This window comes from Rhopalosiphum maidis, chromosome 1 (assembly GCF_003676215.2).
Source record: "Rhopalosiphum maidis isolate BTI-1 chromosome 1, ASM367621v3, whole genome shotgun sequence".
Lineage (NCBI taxonomy): Eukaryota > Metazoa > Arthropoda > Insecta > Hemiptera > Aphididae > Rhopalosiphum > Rhopalosiphum maidis.
The window spans coordinates 76,010,992-76,033,821 of record NC_040877.1 but is presented as its reverse complement, the minus strand read 5'-3'; the positions used below and the strand labels follow the sequence as shown (position 1 = coordinate 76,033,821).

The 22,830-nt window shown below is 29.4% G+C and overlaps 1 protein-coding gene across 1 annotated transcript in view; it reads right to left on the bottom strand.

The window, feature by feature from the left end:
• The window catches only part of LOC113556717 (Krueppel-like factor 6), a 195,501-nt gene extending 177,681 nt beyond the window's left edge, over positions 1–17,820 (bottom strand). Inside the window, exon 1 of the mRNA XM_026961836.1 lies at positions 17,029–17,820. Coding sequence (XP_026817637.1) covers positions 17,029–17,130 — 102 coding nt within the window. The 5' untranslated portion in view covers positions 17,131–17,820. The remainder of the gene's footprint in view (positions 1–17,028) is intronic.
• Positions 17,821–22,830: the final 5,010 nt, after the last annotated feature.

Genomic DNA, 22,830 nt, shown 5'->3' with positions numbered 1-22,830 from the left:
GGTCAACAACTATAGTTTTTATATGGTGACGCATATGGAGTTTTTTTTGTCGTAACTCTTTGTATTGTTATTAATGACTTTTATATCGAACCTCAAAAAGTTGAAAACCGTTTCCGTATTATATACATTATTATATTACATGATGTTTCAAATAGACTTGCGTTTGGGTGTATTATTCTGAATAATATTTAATTATATACAATATAAACGGTGATGTTGTATTATGAATGCAGAGTTAACGCATTTAAGTTTGTTATAAAAATATATTGTTGTATATAGTAAAACGCTAATACTAACAACTTTTCTAAGAAATGTATTTAATAATTTGTAAAAAATTAATATAATGCCTACGAAATTAATTAAAATTATCTCTTATTATTTTATATTTTTTAAAACAACAAATATTATTGTATTCGTGGTAAATATTAATTACAATAAAATTCGATCTAAAAAATTGAACTCTTTCTGATTAATACACTTAAGTTGTATTTTAAATATATCCGTTAAAATTCAACTAGCATTGTTTATTATTTATTTAATCAAAAAATCTTACATAATGACGTAATGTAAAATAATCATCATTTCTATGATGTTAAATTACTAAAAATACTTGATAACAAAATATAATATATTAAATTATATAAATCTCTCATAATAATAAAATATTTTCTTTGTCACTGCATGCAAAATAATAATTAAACGTCTTTACGAGTGTCTCAGTTTAGGTTAATAAAAAAAAATCATTTTTTACTTATTATAAAATTATAATTACCTCTTATATACAGGTACACGTCATAGGGTTGCACGTTTGATTGGTACATTAAAACGTATAAAATAAAATACTTAGATTACAATATAGTTTTGAGAGGTTAACAGTGTCGACAAAACTATTGCTGTGAATTAATCAGTTTTGAAATATAAAATAAATGAAATCAACTCAGGCACTTAATATGCTGCAGGTATACATTTACAATCGCATATTCAACAAAGTAGAGAACGGTGTTGAATCCAGAATAGTCCTGTGCATGGTCAAACGAATAACGAATATAATCAGTAACACGTCGCATGGTCGCGTCGAAATAAAAAAAAAAAATATGATTATACACGGCATGTATATTATTGTATACCTATATTAAATAAAATATATTTAACAGGTAGTCATGCAAGGATATGCTGATTTAAAGTTGTATGATAAGAGGGGGGTGTAATGGAGTTAGAACTACTTCAGCCATTTTGACATAGTATCCAACAAAGTATCACTCGCAACTCTGTCCCTATATACAATACAATATAAACACGTGCGCATTATGCTCACGTATGTATTAAACGTCAAAGGTTTTTTTTTTTTTTTTTAATTAATATACTAGTACATAATGCTTATCATATACATTCACCAATAGTGATGTGTATTTTTTGAAAATATATTACGTCTGTACAGAGATTTACTGAGAAGTTTTTCGGTAAATCCTAATTGTTCACCAACCCCTTCGTTATTAAAAATGTCAAATTTTTACAGTAATACTATTAATCAGTGAGGCTATATAGAAAAAGCTTAACTAGGATCCTTCATAAGTTTGGTATATTGATGCTATAATGGGTATATGAAAGTTAATAAATAGTTGTATCTTACGCAATACATTCGAAAACACTAAAATCATTTTTAAATTGTTCTAATTTGATTTTGGAGAGGGTTGCATTCCCCTTCATTAATACCTCCATCGACACGTAATTGCAATTTAAAGTGTATATTTAAATAAAATATTATGTTATAGGAAACAAAAGGCTGATAAATAAAAAATGAAGACGTCTACTGTTAAACAAGCACTATAACAATCAATAGGTAACTCTTAGCAAATAAATATGATTATTAAATATAAATAAATATTCATTGTAGTAAAAATTGATTTTTAATGCTGATTAGGAAATAAGATTGGATTATAGTGAAGGTTAGATAATAATAATTTTACACTATATTATTGTAATAAATAAAAATGTCTAAAAGTATAACAATTATTATAAACTCAAAAAATATACCTTTTTAAAAAACTGCCAACAGGGTCAATCTCACCGGTCACTAGCATTTTTATCTCATCCGCAAGCTGTAGGGGGTATATTATAATTACGTTTAGCAAATTTTACCGGACCCAAGTCTTTTAAACAACCCTATAAACTCATATAGTTTGTTTCCGTTTAGCGGACGATGCGTATATTATAATGGTATGATGATACGACTCGGGTCTTGGTCTAAGTGCACCCACACACCTATACACACATTGAGTCGTCGTCACACCTCTCACGGCGCACCTCCACCCTTACAGAAAATAATTATTTCACGTACAACGTCATGCGGCCACAGCGGGTGGTCGCCTCTGCTGCTGTTATTATTATTATTATTATTGTTATTAAAATTCCACTGGCACCTCATGTATGGTCGTAGACGTCTGCTCAGCTGCGACACTATGCATGGCGTTAACCGGAAGAATTTTATGCTACGCAATATATATTATATTAATGTGCGTCCAAGAAAATAAAAAAATAAAATAAAAATGTTTTATATTTATTTTGTGATCTATAGCTCCCGTATTTTTTAGTTTTTTTTTTATTACGTTTTACGTGTGGATAACATCCGACCATTGTTTTTCTTGTATTCGTGTATGTGTATATTATACACACCACAGTCGTCCACGTGCCTGGGCATACATTATGTAATGACGACGACGATGGCATTTACAGCCGCCGCGCCGATGACAAACCCAAAGCAATTTTTTACGTTAACGGACGCGCAATTATCACCGACGCCACTACAAATATATATATATATATATAGGCATATATAGTTATACCTCTACCACCGGCGTAGGTACTACTTTGGAGTCGCGCATAATTAAAAACAAATTTGTTTAAAAAAAAAAAACATAATATATGTATAACGACCGTGAAGTTTTTATGGGTCCACCCTCCACACCTAAAACGTCTACATACCGCTGCATGGTCACCCCATCATCTTACAGTAATTTTAAGCACAGCGCATATAATGAAATTATGTTATAATAGCATGCATGTAGGTACGTAAGAAGTTTTAATTTTCTAGAGAGAGTTTCGTTTTTTTATTAGGTACTGTACAATCAATAATATTATAGTAGAAGTATATCAAATCATAATAGTTAATGATTCAGCACTATAATTAGTATCAACAACACTCTCCATCCAACCGATATTGTAAGAAATATACAGAATATTTATTTAATTACATCGGCTGTATATAAAAAACAAAATATTCCTATTTTTTGTGGATCCCAAGTCACATAAATATAACCGGTAACGATAGAGCCAACAAATCAGCAAAACTCATACACGTTTAACCCAATTTTAAACCCATACTCAAGTTCTCATAAAGTTATAAAAGCTATACTCAAGACATTTGGTAAAAAAAGTGGACTAAATATTAAGCAAAACTATAAGATCAACAATTATCTCATAAGCTTTTCCTACCTTAAAAATTCTACCAGTAGGTACGAAACTATTTTAAACTGACTGGAATAGAAAAATAAAATCTTATACCTATGGTCACGTAGTCAAGATAGGATCCTCTTTCATTCATCACGGCGTAGAACTCTATACCAAACATCTACTAACTAAAATGCATAATCTCTAAATAGAAAGGAAAGAAATGTATTCCTCCACCTACTTCCGCGAAATTCATAATCTGGCATAATTCTTCAATCAATAAGTTATTTAAATACATAATACTATTCACTTAAGACTTAAAACTTAAAATTAATATTAATTTTTTTAATATATAAAATAAATTTAAAAATATTTATATATATTTAGTTAAAGTTTAAAATTTGTGAATTACTATTATTACTCTAATAGCCACTGTAACCGAGGACGTTTCTTTGTAATAAAAAATAATAATAATAATTCTTTATAACATATTATCATAATTGATAATATATTAAACTATAATACCTACTGCAGTAAACAAAATTGGCACGACGAACGTCGTCGTCATTCCAATGTATACCGAAGAATATACATTATAAATATTATATTGGTACAGTATTTTACAGGTTCATTTACGAATACTACAATGTCCATTAATCAAACCAAAAAAAAAAGTAATAACAAATAAAACATAAAGTATGTGTGTGTGTGTGTGTGTGTGTGTGTGTGTGTATACGTGTGTTTGATTCGGCTCGTTTGACGGAGGTTTATACACGCGCGTCGCGTTATTACCATCGTTGTCGTCGTCATCGCCGCATAATAGACGAGTAGACAACATCGGATTAATAAGACGGTGGTTATGTACAATATACATTATACATATATCCTACATGGGCTAGAAGAACAACGGCTTCGACACGTGGCCTCATAATACACACAAACAAAACATATTATACTATTAATATAGGTGTAATACAGGTATGTGAGTGTATAAAAAAAATGGGGGAATATTCAAACACTGCACCGTTGCAGACTGATCGAGGCGCTAAGTTATTTCATTATTATGGATCGCGCCATTATGATTATTATTAGTTATTATTATTATTATTATTACCATTATATTATTATTACGTACACGTACTATTCTTCTTAGGCAAAATATTACACGCGTGTACAGACGCTGCACGCGCCGGCACACCATCATCTTCAAAAACCTAAAAGAAAAGATTCTTTCGAAAGAGCTATGCATCGTCGAAAAACTACGAGAATCCACTATAATGCATAACAACAATAATAATAATGATAATAATAATAATAATAATGTGCTTATATTATACGAAACGTTCGCAGGCATTATGTATAATATACATATACAACACAATATAGGTATTATCGACTATATATCGTCATCGTTGCCGTGATGGTATTTTTATACACAAATATATTATATATACCAGAGGTTAGGTTTAGGTATATAATATATATATATATATATATATATATATATATATAGTCAACCGATGTGTATAATAATATACGAAACGCTAATACATATTTTCCGGGACCGTGAAATATTAATACGTGCCACTTGAAGGAGAAATAGAGAAATAATATTATGGAGTGACAGAGAGATAGACAAAAAGAGAGGAAAGACAGAGAGAGAAAGAGAGAGAAAGTGTTAGGAAGAAACGGTTCGATAAACTGATCCTGTGCCCTTGAATAGCTCTCTAAAAAACTAATACACACACATACGCTTACAACAACAGCAGCTCTGCAGTGGCGGCGACAGCATTATCGGCAAGTTCATTGTGCGTGTGATTGATGAATTTTAATTAAAAAACTATATCAAACAATTTTCTTTGGTTTTTTTTTTTTTTTTTAATTAATAATTGCATTCAATAGACTATATCGAAATCGTCCCTTTTACAATATGTATACATGATCTAACTTACAATGACCAATATAATATTAATACGTCCATATGAAAAATAAAGGTGCCAATAAGAATTTTAAGTCGTACCCTCCGGATTAACTTCGAATAAAATAAACAATCAATAGACGATCGACAAACGCGTTATAAATTGTCATTCTACATTTAATACATTATATTAATTATATTTAATTCTACATAAAAAATGTATACAATTATATTAAATTAATATTGAACACGGAATGTAAAATAATAAAACGTATAACGATATTTTTTATTTTATTTTTTTTATTTAAAATTTAATTGTATTTTTAATTCAAGTCTAACTTTTGAAAATGATTCTTCCAATCGAAAGTAATTTAATAATGGTTTTATTTTATTTAAATCCATTATGTTTAAAGGATAATAAAATCAAGTAAAATAACAAAAAAAGAAAAGCTATGTATTATAAATTAAACAATAATCGATATAATAGTTTATATAATTTTTGTTTTATCTTAATAAATTATCAATAAAATGATATGCAAAATATATATTGCAAAAAAAAAATTGAACGATATAAAATGTGAGTTGTACACAATAATACGTAATCTAAATTCAAAGAAAATTACTAAAAAATATTTTTTTTCCTGTTATTTCCTGTTATATACGCCCGTCATCTCAGTTAAAATATAAATAGTCCACTTTTTATTCCCGCTACGTGTGATTTTTCGTTTCAAATATCTTACGGTCTCTGCACATTATATTAACAGGGAAAAAAACTATCGAAACCGTTAAGTTATAGACCTTTTTTAACCATCAAAGGTCATCGATCCTCAAAGGCACGTAGCATATTTACATATAAAAAACTACTACACTCAATTTTTATACAAGCATTATATTACCTATATATTTATTATTTATATTTATGGTTTTTATTTTTGAGTAATGTTATTTTTCGTCTTATATAGTTTTTACTCGTATATTTAAGCGTAAAACACCAACCAAATATAATAAACGTGGAATGTCACAAAAATAGAGATTGAAAACAAAAAATTGATTTTGATATTATTCAAACTGTTTTCCTTGGTACCGCACGCGATAGAACCACCAGATGTTGTAGCAGTGGTAGCATGATCGTAGTAGCTAAGGCACTATAAATATTGTTTTCAAAGCTTTACTACATACGGTCGCATGTGTTACTTGTAAGACTATATACAATATACACATTCAAAGGGTTTTGCACGACGATTCCGATCGCCAATGTGTTCATACCCAGTTCGTGTCATCGGTCGTGCGATGTCGCCACATGATGGGTAATGGTTAATTGAGAGGACTAAATGAACCGAGCTGTGCGTCTCGATAAAATATATGATGGTGCGTTTGATTAATATTAATGTCTGGTAGTTGTTTTGAATACCACTATTTCCTCTAGCTGTACATTATAAATGTGTAATATGAATGTCCACATAAATGAATTGTATTATGTATATTCGTTAGTCGTTGAAAAGGTTAAAATTGACGGTGAGAAGAAGAGAAACACCTAATCCTTGTCCTGCAGGCCTAAGTGTAGAAATTACTTTATGATAAATCCAATGGTCGATATGGATACGCGAGGTTTTATTTATTGAAATATTGTTTGCCGTATTATTTCCTATAATAATAATAATATAGCGTTTAATCCTTCTACCATAACGATTGTATTATAAATTATAATACAGTATATTATCAACAAACGACAGTATACACAAAATGATCCATTTAAGTGTCTACACTCATTATTTTGAAGTTTAAACCATTTTACTTTTTTTGCAAATATATTTTTACATAATCTGATGTCATTGCTAAAATATATATTTTATAATTGTAATTTTTTTTTTTTACTTTTTAGAACGACTACTTACATTTAATATAATTTTTCTAAGCAGTCACATTTCAACCGATTATTTAATTATTTATAATTATAAGTAATAGAGGTATAATAGGTGAACGGAGAAAATTGGCGTAGGAAAACACAGCAAAAGGTCGGTCTACTTCTTAACATCGATAATTGCAAATGTCATAACTAGGTAATTAACTACTCGTTCAAAGTTCGATGTCTGCATATCGAAAAACTCCAAAAAATATTTTACTTTGATACATTAAATATGTACCTGTCGTCTTTCAAAAAAATTGAACTTAAAAATGATAATGATAAAAATAGGTTTTTCAAAACTATTGTTTTGCATGCAAAATTACATCAAATTATGTAAAAAATAAAACTAATAATTTAAAAAAAGTTATAATAATAATAAAATATGTAAATTAACTTAAACCTATATATTTTTACATAGGTGTAACGTAATTAATAATTAATAAAACACTTTTGATTGTTTAGAATACGTTTGAGGTGACCGCCAACTAGTATAAATTGTAGGCATTATATATACAACTTTATCCACGCATTTGAACCCCCTAAACTAACGCCAGTCGAATGAACGGGTTAATTGAATTTAAAACGTACACAATTCCCTAACCGATTAGTAGTACCAATATTATACTTTGTAGATATAATTTATGTATATATTATATTATAAGTGTTATTATACACAATAAAGCGTAATTATTTCGTCAAACAATATTATAATTGCTGTTATATTCGGCCTGTTTACAATAATAACGATAATTGTGTCTATTTCCGAGGCGCGCAGCAGACGTTGTTTTATTATTGTCATCACTCATCACCTATGCAATCACCTCGTTGGATTATATCACATACATATAATATATTATTAACGTTAGAATATTTATTACAAATCATACTAAGCCCGCAGCTTGGAAAACTGACGGCCAAACTTTCAAATTATTCAGTTCTATATTATAATAAGTACATGGTATTTTTTTCAATAATCGTCCGAAATGACATTTTGATTGGCACTTAAAGAGGTTTGATAGTGATGATTTCATAATGTTATTATACAAAATAAAATTATATTTTTGTTTTTTTTTCTTATATACGCCTAAACTGATATGGTTATTGGCGTTTCTTATAAATAATAAATATATTGCATTTTATTTTATATTAAAATTAAATTAAAGTATAATACAAAAATAGGGTAATTTTTACTCTATTGCATATGATTAAAATATGTATAATTATTGAATATATTATTTATAAAATATAATTTAATCTTAACTTATAAATATGTAATGCAAGCCAATGTTTGAGTTATAGCGACTTAATAATAATATAAATTTTAAAAAAATTAGATATTTTGGATATTTCTCTAAAGAATTAATAAAGGGTTGATATCAACTTGAGGTTAAGTGATAATATTTAGTATTATATTATATTAATATTATTATACTCTAGATTCGTGTTGTTTTCTACTATAGTTTGACACTGAAAAATGTGGATAATCTATCTATAATGTTCATTATATAGTTGAATATATATATTTGATTGTGTGTGTGTGTGATTGATTAAATGAATTATTTATACGTGCGCGACTTTTACATTAACTATACTTTACGAAACCGTTAGAAAAATAAAAAAATTTACCGTATTTAATATGTATTACAATACTACTCATCAAACTGTCGATCCTAAATTATTCAGATTTATTCGTTAAGAAATAATAATAATAATTATTATTATTATAACATTCCTCTGTTTATCGGATTGTTATAAAAATATTAGGCGACACTGAGATTTTATATTATATCTAATTTAACTGTTTCATTACCTCGCTATATATCCATATAATAGTGTTTAAAGTTAGGTATGCTGTTTATTTCGTCAAAAAATTAAAACAATGTGATTTATGAATAAATTAAGGACAAAAGTAATTAACCGACTTGGTTAACATGAAAATATATTATACGCGAAGCAATATAAACTTAAATCAATTAATGGCCGTGTTGTACCTAATAATGTTAATAAAAATAATAATGTGTTCTACATATTTTATTTAAATATTTCAAACCAAACAGGTGTCATTTAAAGCTATAAGTTGGACAATAAATTTAATTTTGGAAAATCATGAGTACCCACTTATAATATTCAATTCACTATTCATTATAAGCCACAGCACTAATCATATCTTTTTAAAAACATACATAGGTACCGACATAATAATTATAATACCATATTATTTATAATGTATATATTATACCAGACTGGTAAATTTGAAAAAATTAACAATAATTGTCTTTCAAGTGATTTACATAATAAACCGATAAGACGACTGTATCAGTAGAATGTGATCCTCAATGAACAGAAAATGTCATTCTAGTTAATACCAGTGCATTATTATTATCTATAGAAGTGATTCCCAGAACTTAAATCCATCGGTCACATTGAATAATTTAGTATCAGATAAAATGTTTAAGTAGGCAGCTAATCGTCATAATTTATTTTCAATTATTCAAAACGTCATAAAGATTAAGAAAAAATGGTAGAGGTCAACGACTGTACAGTGAAAAATAGCAATATCCACTTTTATCGTGAAACCAAAAAAAAATTTACAAAGAAATTTTTAAACGTCTTTTACCAGGCTTACAATATATTATTATTACATTTAAATTGCATTTTATATTTTTAATATTCCGGAACAGTGCGATAAAGTTTCAACTTGAACATAAATCATGCAGGTTATGTACGAAATAAAAGATAATATTATGTATATATAACCATCCGTATGTTTAAAACATCTATCTGCATTTTAAAATGTAAAGCCTCTCGATTGGTACCTTATCCGCACAATATGTAGCGTAAACCCACGTCTGATTTCCGATTTTTCCCTTTAACTACGTGTGGTGGATAAAGTGTACTAGAAATCCGTCAATTACTCAGCAAGATAAGAAGATCGACCCTAGCCAAATGTGTGTGTAACACGCAGACACTTTTTGCGTGCTGACTTCTCAGAAATCGCTAGAGTTGAAAACGTGAGAGTTATTAAGTAGTTCTGTAGTTAAAAGGGCAATGTTTCCTTTTGTAACGACCAATGCTGCAACTCACGAGCAAGAATAAAACGAGAAACAAGATAAACGCGATTGGATAAAAACAAAAGTTTTTGACAAGTGTATGCATAAAGCATTATAGTACATTTTTTAGCATTGGCAAATCATGTTTTTTTGTCTATAACTGGCAATCATTATTATTGAAATCACTTTATTTGACTAACGCACAAAAAAAAAAAATATTTATTTCATTTAAGTTATATTATACATTTTTCTTGTTAAACAATGAATTTATTTTTAATAAACGATTGTTGTTTTATGAATTATTCTAAAAATAACGAAGAGATGAAAATAAAATAAATTTAAATTCATGCAAATTTGTTCATACACAGTTTTGTGTTACATAACATTAAACCAAAAGATTTCTACCAGTGAACATTACATTTACACTTAACACAATTATTATTATACGCAACTGCATTAAAATTAAATACAATCCATAGATAAATTCGTAAGCAAATATAATGTTATTCGCCTTGAAAAAACGAAAAAAAGAAATACAATTTCGTTCATCTATGACAGTAATATTACCTGCAATCGTGTACCTAATAATATATTATGCGTTTAATGCTAAGATCATTAACCTAACCCAAAGACCAAGTAACCACATCATCTGATAAGTCGTTTTACGAGTACTTCACACGACTGCAATACGTGCAATATCATTAATTATATTACGAATAATGCCTATGTTATATTATGTGTGCGTATACCTACCGCCTACATAATATACTTTACAAACATTTACAAACTATCCGACCATTTTTGGCGACGCGAAAGAAAAATTGCCGTGAGCCCGACGACAACGTTTCCGAGGTAGATTTTTCGAAAAATCGTACGGTATTATTTTTCCGCGCACGCCCACACATCGGCTGCAGTGCAGTGTATATAGGTATCCACTATCTATATACATACGAGAGCGCGTACGCGCGTATATATGAGCACAATGAGCCGGGTATAGAGCAGATCACAGATGGCATTAATCCTCGAAATAGAGGACGCAGAAAGAGAGAAGGGTTGACAAACGATTTCAGCCGAAATTGCTATACCGCGCCGCGCGTTGATGGCGACGAGACAAATGGTTTCGTTTTAGGCACCAACACAATATAATATATTGTATTATTATATATACCTATACTATACACACTCATTCGCGCGCGTTTGACGACGACGACGACGACGGTGGTGCAGGAGGCGGTGAAATACACATTACCGGTTTTCCGATTGGACTCTTTGACTATAGGGGTCGGTTCGCTTATAGTGCACACACGCACACGCACACAGTATATAATAATATATAGGCAAAGAGATAGCGCGTATGAATATAATATCGTATATATCGAGCATCGCACCTGTGCCCACCTGTCGTCGCTACGTCGCAGGACGCGTCGTCTTTGCCGTATAGTCCTTTTTTTATCCCGAAGCAATTGCTTTCTCTCTCACACACACACACACACATTGCCTCAAGCGCGCGCGCACATCACTATATGATACTCAAAGTGTGTAGGTACTGGATAGTGTGTATTTATATATATATACACTTTAGGTCCGCGCCCATTTATCATTTAGCCCGCGTGAATGATGTATAGTGCTGCGGCGCAAGCTACGTCAACAATACATATTATACACACACTCACACACACAATACATATACCTATAATATATATATATATATATTATACACTACACGTTCATCATTGTACACGTCATTGTATAAGTGTACAAGCACAATAATAATAGTAATATACGAATAAGGAGAAAGTGCAATGGTCGGCGGCGGTGGTGGTGGAATAGAGGAAACGAGACGATTCGCCATCATATAATTTCGCATCATCCACCAACCCCCCCCCTCACTTCGTACCGCTACCACAGCGAAAAGGGCACCACCGGAAGGATATTTTATGTACAAGCCATCAGGATACGTGCGATATTTATTTATTACCGCGCCTTTGCGACGTGTATTATACATCGCACGCCACTTGCGCATATACTACGGCAACGTTATTGATGATGGTCCGAGAACCGGCGGAGACGACCCGTGAGAAAATTCGCCGCCCGTTGTGTATAACATTAAAATATAATGTAATCGCTGTCGTCGTTGTACACGTAACATAATTAATAATTATTATATTATATACATAAGTACATATTATTATTATGAATTCAAGTGTATGTGGCGAACTTAACATTTTCAGAAAAAGATGAACATCATACATACATATATTAATGACCTAAATATTATGCCCGTCACCGGTTGGCGGTTGCGTATATATATACCGCTCGAACGCCATATATACGTACTATAATATATTCAACTAGTTTTCAAAAAATCCGTATAAATTAAGGTTTTAATCATCTCGGCAACGTTATAGAGCATATTGTTTTATATAAGTCCGGCAGAACAAAATAATATACGAGACCCTCTGTGGACGACTACAAGTACTTGCGGAAAACTGGAATTATAGTAGAAGTGATCGATTATTCAATGGCGAGTTTGAGAGGAAAAAGGGTGAATCGAATAATAAAATTGTAAAATCAGCAAATTTGATAAAATTTACTGGTAAAAAATAAATTCAAGAGGTGTTTATTAACCTGAACTTCAGATGCATTACTGGTGTAATGGTTTCAACACATAATGCGTACAACGAGATAATAAAATATTATTAACGTGGGCAGTGTGTACACGGAAAAAGTATAACACCTATGCACGGTAACAATATAATGATAATGATTGTGATGGTTTAATATTTCGAAGAGCGTGCGAGACGCGTACCGCGCGAGCTCAACCGCGTATACACGACTGCTGCAGGGCCGTCATCGGCCGTATAACGGCCCCGCCAAAACTGCGCTGCCGCTCTGTACACGCTGCCGCCGCCACCGCCGCATCGATCCGGCCCGGGGTCTCCTCTCCCTCACCACACCACCCCACCACACGGCCACCGCGTTAATGGGACACCGTTAAAGCGCGCGGGGATCATACCGCCCCCGCCGACGCTTTTCAGATCACTTTACCGCGCGCCCGTTTTACAACGCATTCGCCGCCGTCGCAACACTAACTCTGCACGCACGTCGTCCTCGTTCTCCTCGCCTCCCGTCCTACGTGTGTGTGTATCATATACATGCATTAATATAGATTATAATACTTCTGCACAACTGCACTTATACACTACATACGAATGCAAAAACGAAATATATTTTATTAAATACAGGACACACGCACGGTGTTTTCTAAAATTCGGTACGTATATTACACAGTTCTGTACAACAAATGCAGATCGAGATAAAACCTAACTGTCCTAAGACAAAAAAGATTTGAAATTTCCATGCTAATGCGGAAAGAAAGTATTTAATTATATCGATGTATACCTCATCACTAGATAGAAGAAAAATATTTACATACGTATACTATTGTATTTCGGAATAAATTTATCGATATTATTGGTGGTAGTTTAGTATTATTTTTTTATTTCGCAGGCTTGTGGCTAAGATTGTCGTTTACACGATATTCTGAGAAAAAAAGATTTTAAAAATTAGCCGTTAGAATAGATAATATGTTTGTTTTATCATGTATTCGTGTAAATTAATATTGTCAGTAGGTAGTTTTCGATATCACTACAATCTAAAGCACGATTGACAGTATTATCGTACTTATAGACAGTGTTCAATGAATTTAGTAGTATACTATAATAATATGTATCCAAACGAGAAAAAGTTCATTCATTAGGTTTGTCGTCGTCATTTTCATCTGCGAGTAACGTGGCGTCATCATCAACTATAATATTGTACGTGTTCCTTACGACTATGGCATGCCAAGAACGATAAATTATTCATTTTCGTATCTAAAATTCTAAATTACACGTCTACCAATCGATCCCTAGTCTTTATCATCCGATTTTTTTTTAAGTTGATGATCATTTAACGAAAAAAACCAGCACACAATGTGCCACTAAATTACATTTTGGATGTATCCCACAAAACTCGTGTCAGAGATTTTCTATACAATGTTTTACTTTAGTTTTGAACGACATGTCTTTTGATCCACTAAAATTATACTAAAGGGGGCAGAGATACGGGTAAACCTATATTTTCTTTTCTACCGATTAAATCGAAAGATAATAGAAATAGATATTATACCACTATATTATATTTAAGTGACAATAAGGGGTTTGTGTTGGCCTATGATAATATATTGGATTTGTGTGCTGTAAGACTCACAATATACAATGTCATTATCAATGGTTGCAGTTAAGTTACATAACACATATATTTTTATAAGTATCATTAAACAATTATTACTGAATGAAAAAAGAATCTATTTCTACGTTATAAAGCAATTATGAATTGTACTACCAAAATTCTTTACGTATGTACCTACATGGAAGCCATAACTATGAGGCTTTTAATGGTGTATAATATGTAAGGTCATTTTTAATTAAATCAATTAAAATATGATATTTTTTCAATTGATTACTAAACCATTCCAGGGATATAAATCGCGGTTTATCAGTTTTGTTGCTGGCATTTCATTTCAATACAATTATTATAATAAACACTGTTTTACATTATGGTATTTAAAGATATATTGTAAGTTCAAAGAACCATAGCAATTAGAATAGTTTTACTCGTCAGTCATTTCCTAAATAGTTTGTGGTCAAATGTCACAATAATCATTTTACTATTATTCGGTCTGCTAGTCTGTTACTGGTCAGTGATTAAACAGATAAACGCACAAAATACAAATCATAATTCATCAACTAGACAATATCGATTTTATGTTAAACGGAATTGAATGAAAAAAAAGGATTACTATAATATTGTTATTTTCATTTTAATATAAAATAATTTGAATAAAAATTTAAAGTAACATGCTGCTACTCGTATACAATACAATATGCGACTGCACGATATTAAAAATGCATTTCAAAACTATTGCATTTTATGGCATAACATTTTCATTCTCAAAAAATCGTATAAAACTTTTCTTTTCAATGGACCCACGAGTTATTCGACAATCAGATTTCATTTCATGGAAAATGAACCAAAAACTTTTATTATAAATGGCCTTCAATTTTTGTAATTTCATTAAGAACGACTCATAAACCATACAGTTTTAACTCTATAACATATATGTACTTATCCTAAATATATTATCGTGCTAGCTAAATATATTTAGCCATTTATAATATATATATATATATATATATACATTTTAAATGAGTAATGCTACTATATTAGACTATTATAGTTAGTTATCTCAACTTAATTTTTTTTTAATAATTTTGTCATTCGCTATTTTGTTACCGAGAAAGACGTGTGTTTGTGTTTCCTCGGGACTCATAATTTATTTTACAGCCTGAGCCTCTGATAACAACAGTAAATGAATCACATAGGTACACATACGCACAATATTATACATACGTTTATATTATATACATAAATATAATGCATACCAACACATACGGTGACAAACAAAAAAAAATTGTATACGTTAAATCAAAAACTGCTGACATAGAAAAAAAATCTTAACATAAAAACAGTCCCACTGTATTCACTATCAATTTATCAAAATTAAAAAGGTTTTCAATCACCGACTTTTAATCATTTTAATTTTTTGTTCATACCTACACACATTTTTTGTTACATACCTACACATTTTTTGCTAGTTATTTTTTTCTGTTAATGATAATTGTAAATATTTCTAAATAAGCCACGAACCGTAATACGATTTTTTTTTTTGTTTACTTAATTACCAATAATTATTGTATCAGTATACAAAGTGTACTACAAACGCGCAAAACTGTATGTTAATGTTTCATTGGTAATGATAAATTAATTAATTCTATATTGATATTGGCGACCGAATGAATAAGTTGATGAAATACGATTAATCACAGTAGTCGTAAAATGTGGTGCTGCTGAACCCACAACAGGCGTTTCAGTAGAATAGGATTCAAAAATAAAATTGTGTACATTAAAAAATAAATTTAAAAAATTCTAACAGAAATACAACACTAAAAAAAACAATAATTATGGTAAGATAATCGTATTAATCTACCGCAGCCAACCCCCGTGTGCTAGAGCTCACGTGTGACACAACAATACATGAAATTTTATATTATGCGTGAAAGGTGGAATGTGTGTACCTATACTACCTATAGTACCTACATGAGATAAATATAATTATAATATTATGTTGTTACATAAGGACGCGACGCACGTGCGACCGCACAGAAACTCGCTACTGCAATGACGTTATTTAAAAACAATATTATAATATAATATAGTCCAAAGTTCGTCAAACGGGATGATTATTTCATCCATCCACTTACACTGTTTTATCAAACTAAAACCCATCTATTGCCCAGGACATATTATGTGACTAATTGTAAAAATACAATTTAAGTTAAAATAATATATTAATATAAGGCGGGTATAATTGGACGTTCCTATGCACATATTTGTATACATTTCGATATCTGTCCACCAGACACCCTACTGCGGTTCACTCCGATGCCAGTGCTTATGACTTATAACACATGACTCGTGTGTACCATGTACCCACTATATAAAACAAATTAAGTTTATATTGTAAATTTGTAACGTTTAATACTGATTTGAGAGCTTTCGAAATAAGTTTTTATTTTTTGTATCATCATATGCAAGTGAATTACCTGTTGCCAGTGATCCTCGAGTGATACGTGTGCAGAGAAATAACCGGTATCGTGTATGTCTTGAAGTTCCCGGAATATGTTACCACTCGGTAGCACGTCCATCGTGGATGCGTTGTCAAAAGCACGTCCGAACTTGCGAGATTCCTTATCGGCAGTGGCGTCGATAACGGCAGCTGATCAGCTTAGTCTATACGGTCAAAATATATGTTAGGTGTAACAATATATTCACAGTATATACGTGTAATGATAATATTTTGTGTGGACGTATTATGCACAACAATATTAGATCACCGGGAAAACGGTCATCGTCGTCGATCGACTGTTATTATTAAAATATTGTAATAAACGAATGCGCGACCGAATTTATCTAATAATATTAGATACAGTGACGGTAGTAATAATTATGGCGTAAAAACCGTAGATATACACGAACGTGTTGGACACTCGGCAAAAATTAATGTAGGCTATAATAATATTATATTAGCGCGGTATTGACAATAATAATAAAAACGATGAAAATACCTAATAATAGTAATAATAATATAATAGTATTGATAATATTTCCACAGTTAAAACACGTCACAACGGAAAGCACTATACATGTATCGGTATTAAAAAAAAAAGAAAAATAATGAGTACGAATCGAAAAAAAAACTAAAACGAGCAAGGCGACGAGAATTCGAAAAAATAACACAACGGATAACGATTTATGGCGTACAGAAGCGGCAAGTGGTGGCCCGTGTTCTCGCTCGCGACTGAACACTGTAATTTTGCCGGTGCCGGCGCGGCGAGTTTACCCGTTCGCGCGCATACACGAATACGATATTCGATTATGCGTAGAGACCGAGCGCGCGCGGCCTCCGTCGACAACGCCATCTATCGGCTCGGTAGACCCAGCTAGCCGCCGCCACCAAATCTCCGGATATTGCAAATATTTTTATTTTTTTTCTTAAATATCCCGGCACCACATGTCATGATAATATATCGTGTTTCACTAGCCGCTCGTATCACTAATACTCCCGCGCAAATTTATGTTAATAATAATATAATGCCCGGTTAGTGTTTCAATATACCTATTCATTATTATATATATATATATATATTATATAATTTATTCATTTTATTTTATTAATTTATAAAATAATATGTGTTTACTATTTAGGTATGTATAGGTATTATAGTTTGTTTGAAGAGAAGGTTACAAAAAATAGGTATATTATATTATTATATTTATTATATATTTTGTATAATAATAAAATAATATATTATCATACATGTACCCGAATCTGTGTAAAGTCTTTTTCGCAATATTTTGGTTTTAAGCTTCTCTTCAACCAAATTATACCTGTAAATACCTACATGCTACATTTGGTATAAATTAGTATAGTATATAATTAAAACTAAAGCTGGTGAAGCGGGAAAGTTCATTTTTTTTTTTATAACTCAGTCAAATTAAGTTAATTCACAATAGTAAGAAATAGTTAAAATTTAATTTATTTAAACCAAAAGTTAATACACAATTTTTAAGCATTCCCTGAACATTTTAGTTTTGTTTATAACACTAGGTATAGCCTAATTTTAAATTTATTTTCACTAAATAAAATGATAAAAATTCACTTCAAACGTTAGCCGATTTTTTTTAATAGAAAAAGAATCGAAATATAATAAAATAAAATTTAAAACAAAATAAATTAATTTAACTTTTTAAAATGAAAATTTAGTTCAATGATTTCACATGTATTTAAAGACAAAAATAACTATAATTAAGTTAAAAGTTAAAATTGAATGAAATTAAATATTTTAATCATTAATGCCCAGTCTTGATAAAAATACAATATTCAATCTATTGGTTTAACCATTAATTCAAATAATTCAATGCAAAATATTAAATAATATATTATATTGTATACTAAAAAAGTAAAATACAAATACTAAAATATCATATATATATATATATGTATATTTTTATTTTCCATTGAGCAATACGTGATCTCTTGGTCACTATATCCCTATAATATGTAATATGTATGTAAAATACATTTATAGATTACACGACAAACTTCAAATCCACAAAACCGCACCCGCTCAAACCAAAGACATCACCCAGACATTTTCACAGTGGGGCTCACGTGGCCAAAACGTATATACCGCCCGCCGAACGGAGGCAGCTAAAAGAATGCTGTTTTCCATACCATTTTATAGTCTCAGACTATACTATATTATATCGCAGACTATATCGAATTCACCTTATGCTGCAGGTGGACTTGATGTTTTAGATAATTTGAATTGGTGAGTGATATGCCAAGTTTATTATTATGTATAATATCATTAATGAACGTGTACGTCCACGTGTATATTATCGGACGGTGGGAATTTAATATTATAATAATATGATAACCGGTTATAATAATATACATACAGTATACACTATTATTTCAGTGTGTGAAGTGCGTGTAACTACCTACAAACGCCAAAAAGATTCAACACCAACTTACGGATGACCGTTTAATGTGTCCTACAAAAAATTACACTTATTTTTCTGATCCAAAAATAAAATTAAACACTATACATTTTCTAAGATTATAATGTAACATATTATACAAATTTGCATGCACACACGCGTGCAAACAAAAACCGAATGTCAACATAGTATTTACAATAATTATCGATTATCATCAATATTAATGTTTTTATGTATAGGTAAACATAAAACGTAGTTTACAATACACATATATACCGTACCTACATGCGGCTATAATGTTAGAATAATAATATTATTATCAGCACTGTGACTAATAACTACATACCTAGTACTAAAATGATATATTAATTTGTTTATCGTTTATATTGTTTTTTTTACCAACATTCTTTTCTCCGCGTCAATTAATATTAAATTTTAATAACTTCCTGTTTCAATAAACCATGTTTGTTAATTATTCAATAACTTACTGTTTGAAACTTTTTTTAAGTACCTCGTACATTATATCAACAAAAGAGCGCGTTATCACCGAATCTTACGTTTCAATAGGTTTTATACGACAGATTTAACTAGATTAAGAAATATATTTATATATATTTAATATACAGTAAAGGTTCATATGGAATTCTGCAATAATTTACGTTCGATATAATAATATATATATATATATATTATATTAGGTTGAAAAGTTGTATGTATATAAATTAATTGTATTATTATATTATGTATTACCAAATACATAACTTACTGTTCATGACTATAATATTATACTTTCAATCGATAATAAAAAAAACTAAATTACCTATAGCAAAATAATTTAATCAAAACTTTAAATGCATTTTTTATGTAACTTTGACATTTTTATAATTTTAATTTTTTTATTCATCGTTTAATATAATATGCTCTTTTATTTTTCTACAAGTAAAAACTAGCAAAAGTTAGACACTATTCACTGTCTGATTTATGAGAGTTACGGCGCAGGCATCTCAAATAAATATAACATATAATATAATTTATATAGATTTTGTACATCGTGACATTTAAATAAAGTATATGTTTTAATTTGAAATTAAATTGTAACCAAAATTATCATTTATGATTTAAAAATTTAAAATAATATGACTTTTTACAACTTAATACATTAAAAAAATTGTTTAACATACAAAAGCTATTCACGTTATTTATTTTATATTTTAAAATATATTGAAACGTCCAAAGAATATCCTTTTTCTTTTTCTTTTTTTTAATGATTTCAATTCAGAAATTATTGTCAGTCGAGTCTTTCAAAGTTAGATTTGACATGTCAATATGTCATGGACTTTCTTTTTGTCATTATTGCAAAATCACAAAGAGTAATAAACAACACGAACTTGCATTGTTTTAAATGCCACATAATTCTTAGTAGTTAAGTCTTCCCAAGAATACAAATGTAAAGTGAAAGTACCAGTCAATGACACCTAATGGAGAACATTTTATACAGGAGTAACGTATACGATAGGACGGTTATGATATGTTATTATTGTTTAAGCCTATTGTTTATATAATTATTTATAAAATATATGTCTAAAAAGCTTCTTATCACATCATATAGTATAATCCAAGTAACATATAAATATATATATATACCGATAAACCATGTATAAAATGAATAAAGAATATTAATTACATTATAAAAATATTATCACCGTGACTAGTTGAATCCTATTCATATTTCATATACCTTTAATTTTAAACATCTTAAATATTTTTGACACGTATGACGAATTGAATTTAGAAAACTCATCATATTTCTACTTAATTGTAAAGTATGGTGTAAAATAAGTATATAGTAAATACTATATATTATATATAAAAAACAAATGATAATTATTGAGGTTACTGCTTAATTTATTTATTTTTGTAACTATATTGTTTATATAATTTTCGCAATGTTGGTCAACTATAATTTTGAAAGAATGTAATAATTTTCCCATCATCGCAATAAAATGAAATATTTGTTTTTAAAACACGAACATCATAAAATATAAATAAACTTATATAAATACGTAAATCATGTAGGTACAACAAAATTTTTGTGAAAACTGGTGTAAAAATGCAATATTATATGTACTACCTTGTCAGTTACAATACGAAAAACACAATTAATATTATACGAAATTATATTTTGATTTTCTATAATATTAAAATTAAGGTAAAGATAGAAAATACATCATATTATTAAATTTAAATTAATTGTATGATATATACGCTAATTTCTAACTGTTCCAAAACTAAAATAAAGTTTATTTTCTTTTGATATACAGTAGTATTAGACATGTTGATGTATATTAAAGTTAGTTGTTTTCGCATTGTTAGTTGTTTCATATAATATAAATGTTGTCTAACGTTGTAGTAGAATTATCTCTATTTTCATTTATTATTATAATAACTCTTTTTAGTTTTATTATGGTTTAATATTTTTTTATTCTAATAAAAAACCAATAACTTTAATATATAAATATATAATACCTTTAGGAATTTATAAGTTAATGGTATTAATATTACGTTTAATGTTTAATATAATGCAGTCTTTTAAATTAAAGAACTAGAATGTATGCTAATTTTTAATGCTTATTAGATTATTATTTATTTAAAATACATCAGTATTATCTTTACATTGTGTTTTTGTCTAAAATAAAGGAAAAAAGAAAATTTGTGATAAAAAGATACCAAGTTTTGTGCCGTTCATTCATCCGTGAAAGTTAATAGGTTCTTATTGCAGTTTGATCTTTAGTTCCTTTTGGTTTTAAATTTAATCGACTGAAAATGTCAAGTCTTAAAATCAATACTATTATAAAACATAATGTTTCGTCTATTTAGCTTATAATGGAATTGGCAAAAGCTTTTTATCCTCGCTTGACTAAAAGTATAATGTATTATATATATACATAGATACAGAGAGATATTACATTATTATTCCCAATATTTTCTTTTATAGGTAATTTACTTATATGAAATAAATACATACAATTCACCTTTATATATATATATATATATCTACAAAATCCTCCGTTATAGATATTTGAGTTATACAAAAATATAAACTTAGAATTTTTATTTTCTTATAATCAATATAATCTGCAGTTAAAACATTTAGAAATATCATCGTTGTATACCTATTACTGCTTTAGTAGTAATACTGCCTTACATAGTTACATCAAACTGTTTTGGTTTTAATCTTACAAACAAATTACAAATAAAAGTATTTAATTTAATTCTAAACATTACATGGCATGATAGTGCATGTACTATCTACATTCGAGTTAACCATCATAAATATTGTG